This window comes from Drosophila willistoni (genome assembly GCF_018902025.1).
Source record: "Drosophila willistoni isolate 14030-0811.24 chromosome 2L unlocalized genomic scaffold, UCI_dwil_1.1 Seg196, whole genome shotgun sequence".
NCBI lineage: Eukaryota > Metazoa > Arthropoda > Insecta > Diptera > Drosophilidae > Drosophila > Drosophila willistoni.
The window spans coordinates 3,501,732-3,525,021 of NW_025814048.1; the positions used below are offsets into that span (position 1 = coordinate 3,501,732).

At 37.1% G+C, this 23,290-nt stretch overlaps 1 protein-coding gene across 1 annotated transcript; it reads right to left on the minus strand.

The window, feature by feature from the left end:
• Window positions 1–903: 903 nt before the first annotated feature.
• LOC6639945 (tyrosine-protein kinase-like otk) lies at window positions 904–23,097 on the minus strand. The gene is made up of 6 exons (XM_023182116.2): window positions 21,891–23,097; window positions 15,621–15,767; window positions 15,369–15,530; window positions 4,437–5,350; window positions 1,691–3,505; window positions 904–1,615 (listed from the first exon to the last, which is right to left on the minus strand). The coding sequence occupies exons 1-6, from the start codon at window positions 21,946–21,948 to the stop codon at window positions 1,526–1,528; spliced, it is 3,186 nt and encodes a 1,061-aa protein (XP_023037884.1). The 5' UTR covers window positions 21,949–23,097; the 3' UTR covers window positions 904–1,525.
• Window positions 23,098–23,290: the final 193 nt, after the last annotated feature.

A 23,290-nucleotide genomic window follows, 5' to 3' on the forward strand; every position in this document is an offset into this window, starting at 1 on the left:
GGGAGAGAGAAAAAAAGAGGAGAGAACAAAAAAACAGAAAGGCAAAAGGAAAATTTGTACGTGCCATGAAAATCTAAGCAGGCCGAAGAGTGGAAAGTGAAATGCCAATTCATTGTGTAACGGTGTTTGGTGAGGTTGATGCTTGTCCAGGTTCTATGCCAGTTCCCCAGTATCCTCCCCAGTTCCAGCTCCGAACTCCTAGAGGTCCTTCTCCCTATGCCTGTTGTTGCTGATTCAAATGCAAATATTCGGCAAAGTTTTCGCACGAGAAAGTTTTTTGGCTGCCTTGTTGTTGTTTTTTTTATTTTCTGCTAACGTAGGCTCTGGGACTTCCCGTATCCCTTAAGTTGGCCAATAAGCTTAAGAAACTTTACGGTTTATTGCCATGTTTGTTTAGCCAGGCTCAATTCAATCCCACGATTCCAATAGGCGCTCATTTTTCAAATCAAGTGAAGTGTGAATGACTGCTAAAAGGAAAAGGGTGTGAGGGTCGACAGGAACGAAGGAAGCAAGGATACTTAAGGACCACACTAACAAATTTGACTAGGCTCATACAAAAGTATTTGCTTTTTTTGTTTTGAATTTATTTTATATTTATTTAAATGTTTTGTAAACATGCATCAAAGCTTAAATGGCTAAAATGTAGATATATATGTATGTATGTATATGTACTTACTTATAAATAATATATTGTAAAATTAAAAAATTTGGCTTAGATTTTTAAAATGGGCTCATACAACTAAAACTTATTGTAATTCAATTTTATATATATTTATTAATCGTTGTGATTATCATGATTGTTGGATTAAGTGACATATATATTTATTGTATTGAAAAATGATTGAAATTTAATTCGTTTCCTTATTTTTTACTATTTTATTTTAATTACTAATAAATGCTTCAACTGGTTTACTTTTTTTTTTTTGAAATGCAAATATTGTGGCAGTTCTTGTACCCTGGCCTGGGTATATATTGATTCGATTTCTATATACATTTTGTTTTTTCCTTTTTTATGTTCCAATACTTTATAGAAGATATCTCATTGAATTTGTACAGTTTAAATTATATAAATGTATGCCCTAAGATTAATACAATATTTTTATGATTAAGATTAACATTAAGTACGCAATGCGCTTGAAAAAAAAAAATTATAACATTAAATTAAAATTAAAAGTTTTTCCTTTTTGGCTTTTGCTCTGTTTACCAATACTATAGAGAGAACTAGCATCGGCTTATATACTATATATGTATATATATATTTATGTGTATAGTAAACTTGGACGTGAGTCAAGATTTTTAGCACGTAGAAGTTAACCAAGATTAGAAAGGGTCATCAAGAAAAGGTTGAAGTTGTGTCCTTGAGGTTTTTAAGCGTCCCCTAACTCGCTTTAGCTTTTGTCTTATTCGATTTTGATCCAAAAACTTTTTCCTCTGCCATGGTCCCAAGTCCTTCTTGTGCTCAAAAATGTTACTCACGGCCAATTCTAACATATTTAATTCAATACTTCAGTCTGAAAATGTTGGTCTATTCCGAATTCTGCATGGCCTTGCTCAAAGCGGCTCCCAATTGACTGAAAGAAGGACGTTGCTTGGGATTTACCGACCAGCAGGAAAGCTAAAATGAAATAGAAAGAAAAGAACCCCATAAAATATCTAATCAATCATCATTATTTTTCTCTTTTCTACTTACCAATATCTCTTTGAGACTCTCTGGTGTTGATTCTGCCACAGTCCATTTTAGAGTTCCATCTTGTGATTTCTCAATAACCTGCTCATTGGTCAGATCTTCGTGTGGCAATTTGGTGGCCTGATTGAAGAGTTCCCAGACAACCACACCGTACGAGAATATATCACTCTTGGTGGTGTATTCATCCTCTTGAATGCATTCGGGAGCCAACCAGCGTATGGGCAGTAGGGAATTGCGATGCTTGTGATACTCTCGACTGTATTTGTCCTTGCAGAGAGCCGGATAGGAGACTTTGACTATGAATTCACTGGAGATTACACAATTACGTGTGGCCAGATCTCGGTGGGTGAAACGAGCCCGATAAATGGCATCCATGCCGCGTGCAATTTGATAGGCCACAGCCAGCACTTGGCTGGTGGTCAAGGGGGGCAATGGGGTGGTCGAACTGGTGGCTGTGGTGGCTGTATTTACTTTACCAGCGGTGGCTAGCAGAAACTGTTTGAGATCTCCCCAATCGGTGTACTCCAAGACCAAATAGTGTGGATCCTTCTCACGGCAGAGACCGTAAAGACGCACTATGCCCTTGTGGGAGAGAGCTCTCAGGAGATCCAGTTGACGACGAAACTCCTGACAGGCTTGCTCATCTTTGACTTTATTCAAAGCCTTGACCATGACCAATTGATCCTGTTGTTGTTGCTGTTGTGATTGCTGCTGCTCCTGCTCCTCCTCTTTGATCTCCTCGATGTCATCCATCGAGGTCTTAGAGCGTCGCTTCTCATTGAGGGTGCTTAAAGTGGTGCTGCCACTACTTCCACCGCTCCCGTTCTCACTATTGCTATGTTGTTTGTCATTATCACTATCCTTGTCATTCGCCTGGGCATTGTTAACCAACGAGGCTTTTAGTTTGCCCACAAAGACATCACCGAAATCACCACGTCCTATTTGAATGAGCTCACTGAGTCCTGAACGAGGCAGAGCCAGTTGTTCATAGATGTGGGCTGATTTCTTGGAGGCTCTCGATTGTTGACTGCAGGCCGTATCATCTGATTTCTGAGGATCTCCATTTGATTTGGATTTGCCATTACGTCCATTACGTTGCTGTTTGCCCAGGCAGGGTTCTTGTTCTGAAGCCTTTGGATTGCCAGAGGTAGAGCCTTCTCCTCCTGCCTGTTCGCCCCCAGCCTCTTTGATGCTCAATTCATTGAGACGCGCCTTACGAGCCTGTCGACGATAGCGACACCATAGCATAAGACCCACCACTAGAACAATATAGGCCAAAGCCACAGTCATGGTAATGAGGACCGCTCGAGTGGCCAAGAAGCCGCCATCACCAGAGGATTCCTCCGTCACATAGCCACCGCCTCCAGTGGAACTTGTTTTCACTGTCAGCACAGCTTCTTCCCGCTTCAGTCCCGCACTGTTGCCTATGGTGCAGCCATAACGACCCTCATCCTCTGCCTGAACATTCCTAATCTCCAGAGTTCCATTCTCCAAGAAACTAAATCTCTGACGATCTGTGTTATTCTCACTCAAATAGAGTAAATCCTTATCCCATTGAATAGTTGGCTTCGGATCACCTATAGCCTGACAATGTATGACCACAGTGCTCTGTTCGGCAATCTCCATGGGTACATTGGGTGGTACACTGAATTTCGGAGCCACCACCACATTGATGGACACTGTGGCATTGATCTGACCCTGTAAATTGGTGGCCAAGCATGTGTAATTTCCACGATGATCGGCATTCACATTACGAAAGATCAAAGTGCCATTTAGATCCACTTCCACCTGGTCAGGTAGGGTAGTATTTACCCCATCCTAAAGAGAGAAAGGGAGGAAACAGAATAGACAGGTTTACAGGTTTAGTTCATCAAAAATTCAACCAAAACGTAAACTAAATGTTCGTACCAGAAAGGGTAACATTTGTTTTAGGCCAAATGAAAAAAATCTCTCCCCCCCCAAAAAAACAAAAGGAAAAACCCAAACTTTGTGTCTCTTTTGAAAGAGATTTTTGTGTTCTATCATTTTGTTTTTTTTTTTTTTTGTTTTGTTTTTGATGGTACTAGACAAACAGTTGCCAAAATTGGTTGACCAGATGTCCAGCTACAGGAAGCACCAAGAGACAGAGATGGGGGTTAAGGTGGGGGTAGGCCAAAAGGGGTGCTGGTGCTTAGCAATAGAGTTTTGCATATGAAATGAAATGGCAGAAAAGTTTGGCCACCGGCGCATTCTGCGCGTTTTTCAATTTGTCAGTGACATGTGTCGAATGAGGTGAGGGTTGAGAGGGTGAGAATGGAGCATGACTGTCACTCAGTGCTGTCAAAATGAAGTCCGAAGACCTAAAGGTGCAACATGCTCAAAGACTACCAAAGGGAAATGAAACTTTTCTTCAATCCATCTCAATCAAAAGGTGAATAAATGAATCACCACCCAAAAGCCACCTAAAAGCTAAGCTTATTAGGTAAATGAATGAATTATTAAATTATACACTACTATTCATTTCGTTAGATTAACCTTTAAGGAGTGTGTCTAAATAAAACACTTCTGGTTAGTTGGTTAGATCAACCCCCTCTTTTAGAATTTCTTTAGAATAAGTAAAAGGTGGTACATATGAATACATGCAAATAAAAGCCAAAGATCTCCCATGATTTGACTCAACAGAAGATTAAAAGTATGACCTATTTGAATGACCAGCAGTGTAATTGATTCCTCACAACTAGTTCCCCTCTATTCATTGAAAAATACTTACTCTGAACCATTGGACTTGCGGTGTGGGTGTTCCTTGGGCCTTGCAATGCACTTTGGCCACGGCAGCATCCAATTCCAGATTCTTTGAAGTTGGCTGGGGCATAAATTTCAATTGCTCAATGACCTCTAGAATGCCAGGACTTGAATTGATTGCCAAATGTCCTTCCATTTGCAATTGACACTGATATTGACCCGCATCGCTGGCTATGACAGTGCCAAAGCTGAGAGTGCCATTTGCCTTATGCAACACGAGACGGGCATCTTCACGCAGCAAAGCATCCTTGCCATCCAGGGAGTGTCCATTATGGGGATTACCCATGCCCCGAGGCAAAGAGGCACCCAGTTCCACTTGACGCAACAATTTGCCATCTTTTCGCCAACGCAATTGAATGCGTTGATTCTGCAGCTCGGCGGGAATCTCATACAGACAGCTCAGAGTGGCAGGCTCTCCCTCCTTAATGGTTATCTGATCATCGGGTCCTTGCACCAGACGTAGTCCTTCTGGAGATGGGGCAAGTCCAGCCTCGACATTTCCGCCACGTTTGCCACGACACAGGAATATCTGTTTGCCCCACGATTCGGGTAGAAATTTTTGATTCTTCTTCAGACGTGGCAAACATTTGGCTCCCGCCTGTTGTTGTTGTTGATGTTGATAGACAAAGCCCTGTTTGCTCATCACACGGCCAGCCGCATTCGAGGCTATGCAACGATAGAGTCCATCATCAGATCCTGTCGGCTGACGTACTAGCAAACGATGCTCATCCAATTCGATATTCTGCCAGCTGCTCAGCTTGGCGCTATTCCGATACCATTCGATTTGCAATGCTTCATTGCCCGAGGCGCCCTCCACATGGCATTTGAGTAGCAGCTCATTCCGATTGCTGCCCAGCAATTGAACGCTGGCCGAATCCAAGACTGTAAGAAAACAAAGACCAAAAAAGAAAAAGGGGGATACGATCAATAAACTAATTGAATTGAAGAAAACGAAAAAAAAACACAACAATTTCTTCTTTAGTAACTGGATCGCTTGGAATTGCATTCCATAAATATGCATAATAATATGTGTATATCCGCCAGATATATAGGTTTGAGTTTCTTTTCTGGGGCTTTTTGTGTTATTTCTCGCGCTGCATTAAGTGCATTTTATCGTCGAACACGAAGCTGCAATCTTTGTTTTTATCGCTCCGACTGGATATGGAAGGAGGGGAGACTAGGCACTGGCCCTGAGGAAGCATAAATTGAACTGTCAGTCATGGGTTCAGTCCCAGTTCCCTTCCGACTGCCTCGTCTGGCCAACTCTTTTTCTCTTTCTTTCTTTCTTTCCACCTTTATGTAAATGTGTGGCAAAAGGGGGATCCAATGTACGGTACTTGGCAACAATTGCTGCATGAGAAAACAGTTTTTGTGGCAAGAAACAAAAAGAAACCAAGGAGAAAGAAAAAAAAACACAAAAGAAGAATGTGTGCAGGCAGCTCTATACTATGCTAAGGTTTAATTTATGTTTTAGTCGCTGAAGGCGCAAAAGTAGGCGTGACTAGACACAGTCAAAGCATTTGCTGGGCAGGTTTTCTTTTCCTCTCGGTTTTTTTTTTTTTTGGTTTTTGCTGTTTTTTTCTGTAAAGGCATCAGAGATACTTTTGTATCTCATCATGATAATCATAAAACTTCTTCTTTACTTGAAAGTTTACTTAGGCCAAACCAAAACTAAGAGAGAAAAAAAGACAGTGTGGAGGAGGGAAAGAGGGGGGCAAATGCAAAATAGACACACACACACACAAAATTTGCATTAATCAAAGAGTTTATAGATAATTTTGTTTAGATATTCATGTTCAACAAAGCGTAATTAGCTGATAAAACCAAATGTCTGACTTTAACTCAGCTTATAAGCTAAGGAGGCGATAAGGTTAAGAACTCTTAAGAGGATAAAACTAAAAAAGTCAACAGAATCAGGATTGAAAAGACATTCTAGTATCTATATATGTATTTATAGATTGAAAATAACTTTAACTTTTTAACTCTAACATAAAAGTTCTGTTAAGTAGGATATGAAACATTATTTGTCGACTTTTGAAAAATAAGAAGAAAAATTCGCTAAAAATTTCGGGGTTCAAAACTAAATTTCATTCCTATTAAATTCCAAAAATATCTATCTATCTATTCAGTAAAACCTTTTCAAGAAAAAAATCTGACGAAGCACAGGATTTGTCATCGAAATAAAAACTTTAACACAATTAAAGTAATTCTAGCTTTTATCGGTTTTTTATTTGTTCAAATAATTTCAATTGATCTGGTTTTTTGCTCCTGAAAATGCAAAATTTCCATATTTGATTTTGTGATTTCTCATTCATTTGATTTCATTTCATCTTTTTTTATTCTTCTCCTCCAACTGTGTGTCATAATTTTGTTTTTATCTAGCCTGGAGGAAGGAGCCCTCCAGACGATGGAGCCTACAGCTGGCTGGAGGCCCAGCAAATGGCCGATGTATGTTTTATGGATATTTTACTTTGCCTATCTCGAAATTGTTTGCCAGGTCTCTGTGGTTAGACAAAAAAAAAAAAAAAAGGAAATATATAAAAAAAAAAATTTACATATGCACATAAATCTTGTTTGGGCTTTGGCTCTGTTTGCTCGACCCAGAGGACAGAGTATTGGGTCAGAGGGGGGAGTGTTAGATAGGGGGGACGTAGGAGGTGGAGGTGGGGATGGAATGAAATGCCTCTAAATATTTGTGGATACTTATTTTGTTGGCCAGCAGGCAAAACAACAACTCAATAAACAGCGTTCTGTGTCGTCTCCACGTCGAGGAAGTGTCAAAAGTTGGAAATGTATTTGTATTTTGTATTTGTATTTGCTTTGTGTGTGTACCAAAGCGTGTGTGTGTGTATGTGTATGTGTTGAGGCACGTCCGTCAACGACTAGGTGACTGACTGACGGATATTTTGTGGCATAAACTTTTGGTTTATGTTACAACCATAAATGACAGTAGAGTGAACTAATTGGCACTTGGAGAACAAGAACAAAATGTAACTAATGGCCAAGACTAACAACAACAACAACCACAACGACTTCAATATATGTGAAAGAGTGTAGCAATATTCCCAATTCAACCAAAGTTTCACATTTTCCTAATGTTTGCCCCATGACAAATAGAAAAGTATCTCATGGAGAATTCGAGTAATCTGGGTTAAGGCTCTTAAATGCAGCTTAGAGAAAAGGAATTTCTGCATTTGTGACTTAATCTCGAAAAGTTTATCTTTATCAAAGAAGTAATTCTAATAATAAGAATATAAATAAGGAAGAGTTTATCCCCCTGCAGCTTTAGACTTAACTAAAAACAAACATACATCATTTAAAGGCTAAATTTTCAGATGATTTTCAGATGATGTCAACAGACTAGGTATAAGTAAGATCATTTGAGAGATACAGCTGATTTTATATTCGGATTTTTGTCGAATAATTTTGGCATATTGAATTTTGCTATAAATATTTTGGCTTTTTCAAGAACCACCAAGTTTTATCATCAGCAAATTTTCTAAATGAACTCCAAAATTGCAATGGCTAAATCGTACCTTGAATGTTAGAACTAGTTGTGAATTACAACCAAAGAGTGTTGTAATGAAAAGTTTTCTCAAACTTTTAAAGAATAATGAAAATTTATTTTTTAAGACACTTTTCTTGACATTTCTCTAATTGAAAATCAGTTTATATGAGGTGAGATATAAGCCATATATAGGTGAATTTCTATACCAAATTTCTATATATCTACCAAAATTAATGGTAAATTTTTGAAAAAAAATGTTATTTATAGTTAACTTTGTATTAAGAACTAAAAAAGTTAGACAAAGGCTTAAATAAATCAGAAAAGTTAAAAATACAATCCCAAAACAAACTGGGAAAATATGAAATGAACAACCTCCAAGTTAATGATATTGTCATTAAGGCAAAAAAACAGAACTATCTTCTATTCAAGTACCTACTTCTAGATTTCAAAAGATTATTTCAAAACGTCCACCAACAAGTGTGAAAAATGAGTTCTGTGACACAGCCAACAATAGGTACTTTAGTTGGGTGGAAAAACTTTTCACATAACTTTTTGAGACCGAAGATTTTTTCACATATATTAATTTTTATGTTCCTGAACTAATGCATTATTATGCACTTAACTAGCTTTAAAAGGTGCCTCCTCTGCCCAGCTAACTGTAATTTGTAAATGGATGGTAAAGAGAACGAGGGCAGGGAACGAAAGGTGGAGGTGGAGAGACCCCAGAGACTCCAGCCTCCTCTGTGGCTAATTAACAGGCAGCTCATTAGGTTGATGTATATGCAACGTCAGTGACTCTGACTCTGAGTTGGCAGTAACTTTAGCAGATCTTTTCACACCTATAGATAGAAGAACTCCACACACACACACACACACACACACATATACAGGTTGGGCATACAGGTTCGTGTGAAGGTGCCAGAGAACTAGCCCATCATTCACACATCGAACACAACAGAGGCCCCTTTCGGCAGGGTAAACATAAAAAAAAATACACACAAACACCAAAAGGGAAAGAATGGCTCCAAAACAAAATAAATTTTTGTTAAACTTTTGCTAGAGCATAAACCACAAGCGCTATAAACAATTGACTGAGGGACTGAGACTCATAAAAAACACAGAGCGAGGGGTAGCGGAAGAGGTAGATGGTAAAGAGGGTGGGGAGAGAGAGAGAATCGAGTAAACAAAGTGGGAAGTAAATGTCGAAATGGCAGGGCAGAGTCAGCAATATAATATAGATACAGAAATTGACAGTTACTGGGCATAGGAGATGGAGGGAGGGAGGGAGGAAGGGACGGAGGTAGGAGGTGGGGCCAGAGGTAACTCTTATCATTGCCGACATTTATCTGAAAAGCTAAATAAGTGTGCCGCCTGCGTCTTATTTCATCAAATGTGCAGTCCAAGAACTCAACTGCCAACTCTTTCGCTTTCGCCCCCTCCCGCCCCCATTAGCCACAACATTTCGATAAGATAACTTATTGGTTGTTGGTCAAAGAGGGGTGTAGGGGTTGGCGGTGCACTGGCTGCACTTGGTTGCCTTTTTTTCCTTTTACTTTTTCAAAATATAATTAATTGATAATCAAAAATAGATTATTTGGTTCAACTATTCAACTTTGTGGCAAGTGAAAATTGAAACTCAAGTGGAAAAATTTCTTGTCATAAAAAGCAATTGGAAGAGCCCATAGAAATGTTTAACGGATACGGTTCAATTGGTTGCCCGAAGTACGGGTAATGCACTTAGCAGTAGTAGTTTCTTTCTTAGAATTTACTTTTAACTGGCGATTACAACCAATTGGCTTACAAGTTATTGACCCAATTACCCAACGATCACAAAAAACTCATATATACGCAAATTGGCACGGCCCAAAGCGGAAAAACCAACCAAATGGAGTGAAGGAAGACCCGCACAGAGAGAGAGAGAGAGAGGGAGAAAGTGAGGTGGAAAACTGCAATGCATTTCCTTCATGGCACATGGAAATTATTGAGAAATTTCTTCCATTTCCTCATAGTTTATTCATGTTAATTGAAGCACAGAATATTGTGCAGCTCTCCGTTTTATGGCTATAAATCGAAATTGGTTTTAATTGATCATTTTACCAGAAAGTGAATTATAGTTGGTTGAAAATCCTTGGAAATCCATGGAATAAAAAAAACGGCCAATTGCTCAAAATACCATTTTTTAAATTGACTGTTCTTTTACTTATTTTAAAAACATATGTAAAAACAATTGGAAAAAGCTGGACAAGATGTTTGAAATCAAAATAAACGATTCAATGAAATGACAATTAAAAGAAGCGAACAGAAATACATTTTGGATATTCCTTAAAAAATAATTGAGGCTTGGTTAAGGAATATTTTTGGTAAATTGTACTTGATGTATATTTTATTCGATTTATTTTTTCTATGAGATAGATATAGAAGTCCAATCCGGATGGCCGCCAGTTACACATGCTTCTTGGATAAGAAATTTGAGAAAGATTCTTTGAAAATATATACCAAAAACTTGAATTTCTGTGACTGCAATCACAAAAAGGTTTTAATCAAATCATATTATTTATTTCAATTAAACAATATCAGTTTTCTTTTAAGAAATTCATTTTCATCTTTGCTTAAACTGTAAAACTCTAAAGAAAGTTTAATCAGTTTTTAAGAAAAAATTTGTCTAAATAATTTTGCAAAATTTGCCACATACATAAATACTTGTTTAATGTTCTTTTCATCAATTGAAAATAGGTAGGTGATTTCATAAAATTTACAAAATTATCTTAAAACAATAGTTCAATCTATTATTTTTCGTTTTCTGTCTTCCACAGTAAACCTTTTGTCTCTATTATTTGTTTTGTAGTTTATTTCCTGAAAATATCTCATAGATTTTTTTTTTCTAATTCTCTTGGTTTACTTTTCACAGCAATTTCACTTAGCAAATTTATGGCAAACGAGAAAAACGACAACAACAACAAGAACAACAACTGACCATTGAATACAAATCTTGTTCTCCATTAGATACTTAAGCCTTGTGCGTTATCATCAGAATCTTTAATTAAAGTTGGTCTCCCCGCCATTCATCTGCCCACATGGCCACCCACACTCCTCTTGGGCCCACCATCTAACAGTTTTCAAATTAAAACGTTAAACATTCGATTATCGCACATTGGGGCCCGGTTTGGACTAGCTTTTTACCACCTAGAAGCGACTGCTGGTGCTCCTCCTTGTCGATTGAGGGAAAAGTTGTTTGTTAATGATCAACTCATGTAACAAAATAAAAGTAAATAAAAGAGGCAAGGCAACAAAGACAGGAAGAGGAAAAGAGATACATAGATACATGGATGGAAAGAAAAAGCGCCAAAAAGTTGACTAGAGAGTTTTTACTTCATGTTCTGTTTTTGGGTTTTCTGCTGTCATCGTCATCCTCGTCCTCGTCGTCGTCGTCTGAGTCCCTTTAATGTTCTCTCTGCTGAGTTTGCCTCGTAAAATTTTATGCGTTTTTTCCGGCATTCACAAAATGAAAATTATCCGGCTACCCCCCATACCAGGCTCCCCCCTCTTCCCACCTCTTGGCCCGTCTTCTCGCTTGCCTCTACAATTGCCGCCAACTGCAGTCAACTTGAACTTGTGTAACAACAGCAACAAAAGTCTGACTCCGACTACGACTCTGTCTATATATATATGTATGTATATATATATATAAATGGGGGTGTCTAGTTACTCTGTGTGTGTGTGTGTGTTGTTTTGAGGGTTGCTTTTCGCCCCCTTTTTATTTTGGTTTTGCTCCCGTGTTTGGTGTCTTTGGATTTTTGTTTGGTTTTTATGACTTTGCCTGGCTGTTGTTTTGTTGTTTGTGTTGTTGTTGGTCTGTTGCCATTTCTCATTTTATGTTTATGTTTCGTGTTAATGTTGCATTTCATTTCCCCTTTTTACTACACACACACACACACACACACACACACACACACATACACGTACACACAAAGACACATTGCCATGGCGAATAACTCAGCTCAGCTGTTCAATGCCCGGCATATCCTTGGGTTATCCTTGGAAACAAAACACAGAGTCCAACAACCCCTTTTTAAATGGCTGACTGCCTGACTGACTGGCTGGCTGGCAGTTGTCTGGATCCATGTCTGCCTTGACAAGGACTAAGACTTGTTTCTCTTCGCTTTGCTTTGGTTTTAGTTTGGTTTGGTTTGTATATCCCTTCTTTTATTTTTGGCCTCGCTCTTGGTTATGTCTGGTCTTGTCTTAACAATCGTTTATTATATGTACATAAGTATACATTACACTGAGCAACTATTTACGGATCATTAGTAGTAGTTTATGGGATATGCTAAGAAATTTTAGAGTTATATGACACAAATGACTAATCAGACTTCTTTTCAATGATTTTGGATTTGAAAATACTCCGAAATCGTTAACATACTAGAGCTATATACTTAAGCCGTTCATGAGCTACTTTTTTAAATAGATGAGTGTCTTTAGTCTTTCCATAGACTTGCAAAGTGTCAAAAACTTCCCTCAACTTGGCCTAAAGGACGGCAAACAAGCAATCCTTTCTTTCATCTTTTCATCTAAATATCTATTAGCATAAAAATTCACTTCTGAAAACGTTTTTCGAACTTGGATATTATAATGTACTGGACCATTTGTAGATCATAAAGAAAGTTAATAATTATAGAATGGAATTTCAAACAATTGAGCGAACTTAGGTTGCCTAAATTCATTAAATTTGTTTCCAAATTGAAGCCTAATCAAAATACACTTAAAAATCAAAACTACTACACGAAAGCTTCCAACTTTTCTATATAGAGAGTTGGACTATAGGTGGAAAAACAGAATAAGATAATCACAAAAAAAAGCAAATACTGTTTAAAAAGTATTAAAATTAAAAAAAAAAACATTTTGAGTAGGTATTTATTTTGTTCCTTACTATATTTTTAAGATCTCTATTCCAGATTCAAATTGCATCTACAATCTTATACTGTTTATAATTCTTATCTAATTTTAGCTTCTATGCAAATTTCACCTAAAGACAATCTAAATAATGCAGAAACCCTTGAAAACTATTTTAAAACTTAGAAAAGTAATTTTTAATCATGTTAAAGTTTTTAAAAACTTTTCCAAGCATAACTATTGAAGAAAAACGTTTTTATAAATTTCTCAATTTAAGGAAACGTTTGGTCTGCCTTTTAAATAGAACCTAGAGTCATTTTATTTTATGCTTGGCGAATTGAATTACTGCAATTTGGCATTGAGCCAAATCGGAAAATATATATCTATTACACAGCATTGAGAGTTAAACATATTTTTGGAAAATGTTTTCATAAAAATGAAGTGCACTCGTTTTTGAAATTACTTTTGTTTTGCCTTTCGCTTTTGTATGCAGTTTTCTCATGTGTAGAACAAATTAATTTGATTAATGCAGTTGCTCCCATCTCTCCCTCCTCTGCTGACTCACACCCCCTTGGACAAAACCACAAGGTAAAGAGGCATAAAAATGCAAGAGAGAAACAACAACAACAACAACAACGAAACCTGATGAAAGATAAAAACCAAAAGTTTTGATGTACAAGACACTGGCCGTGGTTTTCATGCCCCATGCCCCATGCCCCACCATCACACACAGGAAATGCAGTCCAAGCGTAACCAAGAAGATGTTTTTTTCCCCCTCATTTTCCCTTATTTCTCTCTCTCCCTATTGGAGTCTTCTTCTCTTTCTATTCTTCATTTGGTTCCAAGTGGCAAGTGCAAGTTGCAGTTGTCGGCATTACGTGATTGATGTTCATTTAGTTGCATTTGCCTTTAAGCAGAAAAATGCATAAATTTAACAAACAGACCTCGCCTTCCAGCCCATGTAACCCCAACCCTCCTCTCCCCTCGTTCGTTCCTTATGGTAAACAAAGTTTTTATGGACAATCTGGCCTGCATGTGTTGGATTGGGTTGGATTCCTTCTGCTGTCAGCACGGCGACTGATCAAAGCCACCCAGCAATAGCAGCAGCAACAGCATCAAAGACTCCTTCTTCGCCCACACCCCTTTGCCATCTCCCTCTCTCCTACCCCTATGATTTTCTCGAAGTCATCTATTAATAGCCATCAGTTTCATGCTCAAGTGTTTTTAGCTAATTAATTAACTAATTAATTTGTAGTTTTGGGAGTTGATTTTAATTGCTGCTGCCGTTGAAAAGCCAGCCAAATTGAGGGGAGAGCAAGAGGATGATATGGGGGATTGGGGGTAGTGTCTGCTGGCGCCAGCTGTAGCTAAGTGGGTTATGTGATTAAATTACCCCCTTCTCCCTCACCAATCTCTCTCTCTCTCCCCGAAGTTTGCTCAGTTTCATTCCATAATCAGAAGAAAAAAGAAAATACTATCTATTTGAAAATATGCATAAACTTTGTCATCGTCTCGTCTAGTCTAGTCTAGTCTTGGTTTTTTCGTTTCCTTGGTTTCCTAAGTCTGTCGCCAACAAAATGGCTCATTATTGTCGTGTCCTTACGCTCGAAATAATTGCTCAATTGAGCGCAAATAAATGTCACAGTTCTTACAACATTAAACAATTGAAACATAGCGAAAAACAAAACTAAACAAAGCACAAAGCAAATGAAATAATTGTCCAATTGCTACAGTTCTTGCTCCATAAGTAAAGGTTCTGAGAAATACACAATAATATCTTTGTAATTTGTTCTATCTTCCATTATGCATCGTTGATTTCACCAATTGCGACAATTGATAAAGGAAATGAAAGAAAGTCTAGGACATTTCTTTGCTGTTTCAATTTATTTTGTTATGAAAGTAGAAAGGACAAAAAGTTGTTAAGAAATGGGAAAATTTAGATCAAACTTTAATTTATTCAAATTCATAAAGAATTCAGAGATTTTATAAGTCTAAGAGTTCTACAATTGGCAATACTTTTTTGTGCTTTGAGGTTCGTCTTTAAGTTTAATAGAAAAATTATAATATGATAGGACTAAGGTTTTCGGAGTTAAGATCAGGGTTTTCTATCTTAATAGTTTCCTATAGAGTTATATAGACAAAACCCTCTTTTAATCTTAAAGATTTTTTCTTCAAGTCTTAAGTTTTGTCTTTAATTTTCCTTGTTTTAAATGATGATGCAAACTGACTTGGGAGCAAAATTTTTATAAATTTCAGCAAGTAAAGAAAAGAAACCTATCAATTGGTTTCTCAATATACTAAATATACCTTATTCAATAAGATATTGACACTATTTTGTTCTATTCACTTTAAAGCATTAAATTTAAAATCATTTTCGTTCCGAGCATCCATATACTGCAACTATGAATATCGAATGATAGGTTTGACAATGTTCTCATTTGTTTAATACACTAAGGATAATTGTGGATACATTTTTGAATAATTTCAATGTTGATTACTCACATATCACACTCAATTTGGCTGTTGGTGACGCCTCCCTGGCGCCGCTGGACAAACTCATGGCAATGCACACATAATCACCGACATCCTCGCCACGTTGCACAGACTCGATATGCAAATTGGCACCGATTTGATAGACACGCTTGTCATACACAATCTGATGGCCTAGACAGAGACAGAGAAAGAGAGAGAGAGGAGATAGAGTTGTGAATATATATATGGTAATAAGTCAATCTGTTATCTGATGGAACTTACCATTATGCAACCATTCGTAATGTAAATCAGTGGATGGATCTGTTGTTGCCTCACAGTTGAAATCAACTGAATCGTTCTCAACAATCGACTGACTTTCTGGCACTTGAATGAAGCGTGATGAGCTGCCGCTGCCACAAGAAAAGGGAGCTGTAAATGGGAAGAACAAAAATGTGTTGAGAGAGGCGGTTAAAAAAAAAGGGGATAATGAAAATTGCATATTTTGTAATGGTCATGTTTTTTTTTACTCTTTTTTCCTTGCCGTTGCCGCTGCCTGTTCCCTGCAATTTACAATAATTGCGCTTAATTGAACTCTTTTTAAAACACAGAATTAAATGCTCTCTTAATCTGCTTAAATTACAGTATTTAAGGCCATGTAAAAATGCTAAAAACAAAACCAAAATTAAATGAACACAACAAAAAAAATTTATATAGCCTACACTCAGGCGAAATGGCAACGAGTTTGCGTGTTGGCAAACAAAAAAAAAATAAAATGATTCACAAACGGTTTACAGGTGGGCAAGTGGGAGGTGAAAACATAATGCAAATGCAATTTTCATAATATACGAGGGCAAATCGTAAAGATTCCATACATGGCTACAAGTGATGATGTGTTGTTAAGTGTCGTTGAGATGAAAATAGTATTGGAAGTTCTCAAAGAGACTTTTTTATACTTTTCGTTCTACTAATAGAGAAATTATGATCTTAAATTCCAAATATTTGAATCTTAAGACCTGAATGATTATTTTAATATAAAGAATAACAATTTTGGACTACAATTTTGCTATCTTTTAAAATTCCCTTCCTTAAGAACTTCCTTATTTAAAATAATCCACTGACCATCTAGAATTAGTCCTAAGATAAGCAAATTCAAGAAACTTTTTTGTAAAATGTTAATATTAAATATTCTTTTCCTTTATTGAAAACTTTAAGGCTGAAGTCTTGAAAGGTATCAATTTTGTAATCCTATGATATTGAAAATTCAGACTAAATTTAAATTTATTTTCGAAGAAGCATTTTAAGCTGTATTTGTTAACTCTCTATTTGACTTCCATTTCAAATTCCATAAACTTCAGCTTGCGATGCATTTTGTTTGAACTGTTTGCATGACCCTCGCCTAACATCATCAATAGTAAATGCAAATTATAATAAATATTAAATTAAATTTGTACAACTGATGAAATCAGCAGCATAAAAAACAGAAGAGAAACACCAGAAAAACAAATATATTTAAATATTGATTCAGTTAAATGATAATCAGCTTAATGCCTGTTCATCTTTTAATTACAAAGTCTGCAAAGTACATTTTTTTTTTGTCAGTAATGCATATCAATCAACTGACAGAATGAGTACATGATGCATGAGGTAAGAGTAGGAGGCGATAAAGATGGTAACCGCAAAAACCTAAGTAAAAGCCAAAAGCAATTTAAAGGCAATTATTTTTGATTATATGTAGAAGCCAAAAACTACAAAACGTCCAACATTATATTTGGCCACTAATTGGAGCAATTTGAGACAACACCTTGGGAGATGAGATGCAGGGGGAGATTTGGTGTAAAGATGGGTAAGGTTAGGACCAAGACGACGACCACGGTGTTTCAATAAAACAGGCGTTTGTACAACAAGAACAACAACAACATCATTAAAAGTCATTTCGTGCGGTTGGGAATCATCATCAACATCATCATGCTCATCATAATCATCATTATCATTATCATAATCATCATATGCCAGTCACATAGCCAGTCGACGTGTTATAAAACACAAAAAAAGAGAGAGAGAAAGAGGAGGACCAAAACTCAACCCCAAGCCAAATGGCAGTCAGGCAGGCGCTTGAGGATAGATGGCGAATCTTTACTTCCCTGAATCGATTTAATTTGCTGCTGCTGCTCGAGAGGCATGGCAAAGGAGGAAAAGAAAACAAGTTCCCGGAGAAGAAGTCAAAGTCAAAGTCAGTTACTCGGCCGTCGATTAAAGAAATATGCGCTCTGTGTGCCATTGATTGCGCTGACGTGGTCACAATGCCAAAGCCACAAAAAAAACAAAAAAAATAAAAAGGGGGGCGCAAGAAAAAAGTGTTGATGCGGCAAACTGGGGGCCAAAATCAGAAAACTTCCAACCAGACACACACACACACACACAGCAGGCTGTCGTCCATCTTCTGTCCCTCTGTGTCCCTCTCTGTGATAATTAGTTCGTTTGTTTGACTCTATCGAAATCAGCGCCAGTCAGCAGCAGCTTCAGCAACGGCAGCGGCAATTGAGACGAGTGGACCAACTGCTGAGATCTACATCAGCAACTTGTATCCATCCTCCTCCTTCTTCTTTTTTTTTCCATTGCCCACTGCACAAATTGTGCGTCAACATTTGTCGATTAAGTTGCCTTCTCCTCCTACTCCTCCTCCTCCTCTGCGTCAATATCTCTTTCACTTGGCTATGAATGCGAAATATTGTTTGTAATAATCAGAGAATCGGTTATACCCACTGCGGGCCACTTCAATTGAAGTGTATTCCCCCCTATGGGTGGCATTTTGATTTGATTTTGCTAGAGAAACCAAATGAATGAACAGCACAGAAAAGTGTGGAGTATGAGGTAAAAGAAAATACTAAACTGTCATTCAGGAATTTCTGGCATTTATCAAAGTAAACACTCGGCTAGAAAACGAACAGGAGAAGAAGAAAAAAAAAAAACACCAAACCAAACGATTTTCTTTTACTTTTCCCCTAAGAGGAAAAACTGCAAGTCAACCAGTGGGAAAGATTTCGTAGTCCGTTGAATGCAAACTCACAAGAAAAAGGAGGAAAAAAAAGGTTGAAAAATAAAATGAATGTGACTGACAATTACCCGTCAAAAGTTTTGACATAGGGCTTAGGTTAGTCAGACAAAAGTCTTACAAATGTAATAAACCTAACATTTTAATGGGCGGGGTAAGAGAAAAGGATGTTTACTTGCAGTTATTTCTTCTTTCTTATTAGGTAAAATTTTATTCATTAAACAGTCGTCTCATATGACTATGAGAAATTTACTCAATAGCTGGGCTTTCTAAGAATATAACTACGAAATTGTTTTAGGTTTATGTATGGGTTCTCAAGTTTGTGAAACATTTCTTATAAAGTTTTCCAATCAATTGACAAAAACAAAGTGACAATTCGGAAATTGATTTAGATTATTGTAGTATGAATTTTGTAAACAAAACTAAATTTAAATGCCTTATAATGATCTATGATGTAATATTTGTTTTGTCGGATTGTTATTAGTATTAGTTTAGTAGTATCTTGAAGAGTATTGATTTTATAGTTAACTTCATTAAACCTTAGCCATCTTGGGGCTAATTTTCTAATACATTTTTTTGGTATTTTATCTTTATATTAAGAATTTAATTTCATATTCCAATGTATAGGTTTTTTCTGAGAGCATCGCCATATAAGCTTCAAAAGTTTGTCACAGTGTAAGACAGTATAATACATAGATTATAGTTGAGGAGTCTAAAGTCACCCAAAAAAGTATATGTACATATATTGGTCAGATTTCCACAACCATACATCATACATTATTCCTAAACTTTACTTCAAAATGTTGGCTTCTTTAGTTTGTATTCTAGTATCTAACATTGTAATTTTTCCTACGTTTTCAAAAACACTTAAGAAAAATTAAAAATTGTTCGCAATTTTATAGTTTAAGTAAAACTAGGTAATTACCATGTTGGTAGCCATTTTAGGCTGGTTGAATTGACTTATAAGTATCAAATAAACCAAGTATTATATTCATATTTGATGGTTATAACCATATATACATATATTCAGATTTATAGTTCTTATTTGATGAGTGCGTACATAGGTCATCGATATTGCCGATTTGTCAATCCAGGACCAACGATTAAGTATAATGTAGATACAAATACAAAATCTGAAGATAAGTTTTGCTATGAGAGATATGTTTTTAATCGATGCTGATGGTTTTATGATAGAAATTGCATTGATAGGCACAAATTGCAGGGTAATAGCGCTCGAACTATCTGTCTTCATTGGAGGATTATGTCATGTACATAACAGGATTCGTCCTCCAATCCTTCAATTGAGTCCTTTAATTGATTGAAGTGTACACATTTTATGTTAAATATTTGCAAAATTCAACTAACCAGATTCATTTCTTCTTCACATTTTATCTTGACAAACAAAAAGTGCAATTGAAATCTGTCGGTCTAATCATCCATCTACTTATAAGTATAACTCAAACAAGTGAATATATTTAATTTGAATTCAAACAACAGTCAGGACTAAGTACTTGAGAAAATTTCATGCAATTATGAGATTGCCCTCATTCTCTCTTGTTCTCTCTCTCTCTCTCTCTCTCTCGGGTTCTCAACTGGCAGAAGTTTTGTTTTTAGTGGAAGTCTTTAAAATTGGATGGCATGAGAGTGGGAGGGGATGTGGGAGTGGGTAGTTGAAGGCAGATGAAGTTTTGTATAGTTGCCACACACACACAGACATAGAGCCCGCCACACACACTCCTACATACAGCTGCCCTTAATGTGGTATGGCAACAGCATGTTCATGTTGCATGCAGCATTTTGCATGCTTGAATAACAAATTATGACTGCCACACAAAGGAACAAATACACACGCAGCAGCAAATACAAGAGAGAGAGAGACAGAGAGAGCGAAAGACTCAGCCAGGGCAGACAGACTTATTATTTGCCATACAAATAATGGACCTCGCTTATGCTCATTGCACGGATTTTGCGTTATTCGTCCTTCTTTTTCCCTTAGTCTGCCTGCCTGGTTTTCCTGCCATCTGACGGCTGCCTTTTGTCTGCGGCTGTTTGCCTTTGTGCTACTTAACAGTCAGCAATTCTTCCATCTCACAATCAGCTCTCCAATTCTCTATCTCTCTCTTTCTATCTCTATATCAGTGCTGAGTTATCCGATCCTTTCGAGTGTCTACTGATCCTACATGGAAACCTACATTTGATTAGCTGATATTTCGTCGGCTCTACTCAAGTGCTGATCCTTTCTTTCATCGTCTTTGTCCTTTCTCAAGTGCCTATTCCTACTTGGCATTATTTGCTCTAACGACTTCATTGTGCAAACTGAGAGAGAGAGAGAGGGTGACCAGGGGATAACCAGCCTGTGTTGTGTCCTGCTGCTGGCTTCCTCTCCAGCTGGGCATTAGTTTTGCCCACTCTGTGGTCTGCTCGACTGCTCTGTGTGGTCTGCTTACAAACTTTTCAACAACTTCCACTAATTGAGTCATTTTTCACGCCGTTTGCTTTCAAAAATTCAAAAGACAAAAACTCTGTTTGCCGCCAAAAACAAAAAAAAAGGGAAACCAAGGCGATTTTTCAATGCCATATTATCTGCAATTCAATGAATCTCACATCTGAAAAGCGTTCTAATATGTCATATCCATTAATATGACATATTAGAACGCTTTTCATTTACAATAGGTCTGATTTGGAATTTCTATAATTTATTAATTTTAATCTTATAAATTCCTCAATTGTATAATTCGACTTAAATAACTAGTAGTATTTTATTTCAAATCAATTTAAATTAATATAAGGGGCAGCAGCTAGTGCTAACTTAAAGATTGTTTCTACGTGTGTTGTTTTCAAGTGTGATACAATAGTATTTTAAATAAATAATTAAATCATAGTTAATTGTATTTAATTCAAACATCAGAGGCTGTAGTCATTATTAGTTTATTGAAATGTTGAAAACAAAGCAAAAGGAGCTAACCTCTATATAAATCTTCTTTCAATCCTTTATACCCTGCATAACCTTCCCCTTAATGAGCATTTGTGATGAAGAGCATAACATTTGCACCCTCTAAATTGGGTTTCTTTTTTCAAAAGCGTATTTTTTACCCTTTTCAATTTTCAAATGCGTTTGTCTTATCGAAAATCTAATGTAAATTTAAATCCCATAAGGTCATAGGGTAGAAGTTAATATAATTTAATTGGTGTCATCTTCGTAAACATCTGCTGAGATTCTATTAATTATCCTTCACCTAAAAGTAACAAGCCAAATAGTTTGCAGAGAGCAGAATCCGAGGGAAGCAAGTGAACAGTCTAGAGTCTAGAGCTAATTTATGTCCCGAATTGACCTCAAATGCTCTACCATCTCTCTCTTATTAATCAACTAGTTAATAAGTAATTTCAACGTTAACTATTAATTTGATGGTCCTCCAGTTAACTAAATTATATATTTATCATCACGATTATCAATTAAAAAGTTAGATAAAAGTAGTATTCTTGACATTTTGCACACTTACCCATAAAAATGCAGACAAAAAGGCATATGCTCCACATCATCAGCATGTCCATATTCATATATAGATATATATAAATTGGTATACTCTGTCTCTCTCCTCTCTCTCTCTCTTTCTCTGAGTTTCTGTCTGTCAAAAGTCTGGCCTCTTGTTTCCTCTTTGATGCCCTCTTGTGGGCCAATTAGCAAGCGATAGTTGTTGATAACGCGACAAACTGCTCACATACAGAAGAGATATCAATGATGATGATGATGATGATAGGCTATGGCCATATCCATATAAGTGTAGTCACTCAGAGTCTTTACCAAGAGCCTGTCGTGTATGTGTATTTGGAGTTGGGAGTTGGGAGTCGTCGTCGTCGTTGTCGTCGTCAGTTATAAGTGCCCGGCACTCGAAAATGCACTCAATGCATTTGTAAATATTCAATATTTGGTTGCACACACACACACACACACACGTATACACTCAACGCGAATGACAACGAATCGTATACCAATTCTGCCGACTGCCCTTTTTATATTTTGTGGGCGTGTTTCTCTTTTGCTTGATTTTTTTCTGATATTTACTGTGGACACTCAAATTAAATTGGTATTTACATAGTTGGAACGCATGAAATGCATTTATCACTGAACACCAAACGAGAAGGGAGAAGGGTGACCGGTGATTGGAGGGAGGGGCAAACTGGAGGAGACGTAGATATAGATATGGTTACGGCACTTGCTTCTCTGCTCCTCCTGTTGGTTGTTGTTGTTGTTGTGGCTGTTGGTTTATGTTTTGTGGTTTTTTTTTCTACTTTTATCGGTACCTAGATTGACAAGCGACAAGAGTTAGAGTTTCACTTACACCAAACTCGAATGAATACCGACAAAGGTATCTAGATACACACACTGAGACACAGAGATACAGATACTTTGGGTCAGAGGGGTGTGTAGAACGTCAGCGGTGCGGTGGGGTGAGATGAAGGTGGAGAAGTTCAATTACCCAATGCCGTAACAAATCTACGTTAATCTGTGTATCTGTAAGATACAAAAGTTATTCTGTTCTGCATTTGCATCCTTTAAACCGGCTTTTCGTTTCGGTTTTGTTGTTTTTTTTTTTTCGTTTTTTTGGTGGCTGATTCCCGGCCTGAGCAAGTCCGCGAAGGGGATGGACGAAGCAAAGAACTCGACTTTACGTGTATAGAGTATCACGAAAACGCGAACCGCTTGCGTTCGTTGTCTGTTTATTACTGAAAAAAAGGCCTCAATATATTTCCAAAGTTGTTTGGGAAATATTCTCTCTTTCGCTCTATCTCTCTGGAGTTGGGGGAGTGTTGCGAGAGGGAAATATGTTGTTCCCTGTATTTCTCTCTGGATTGGGTAAAGTGTTGCCGTGCTGCACTTGAACAAGATTTGTATAAGGGG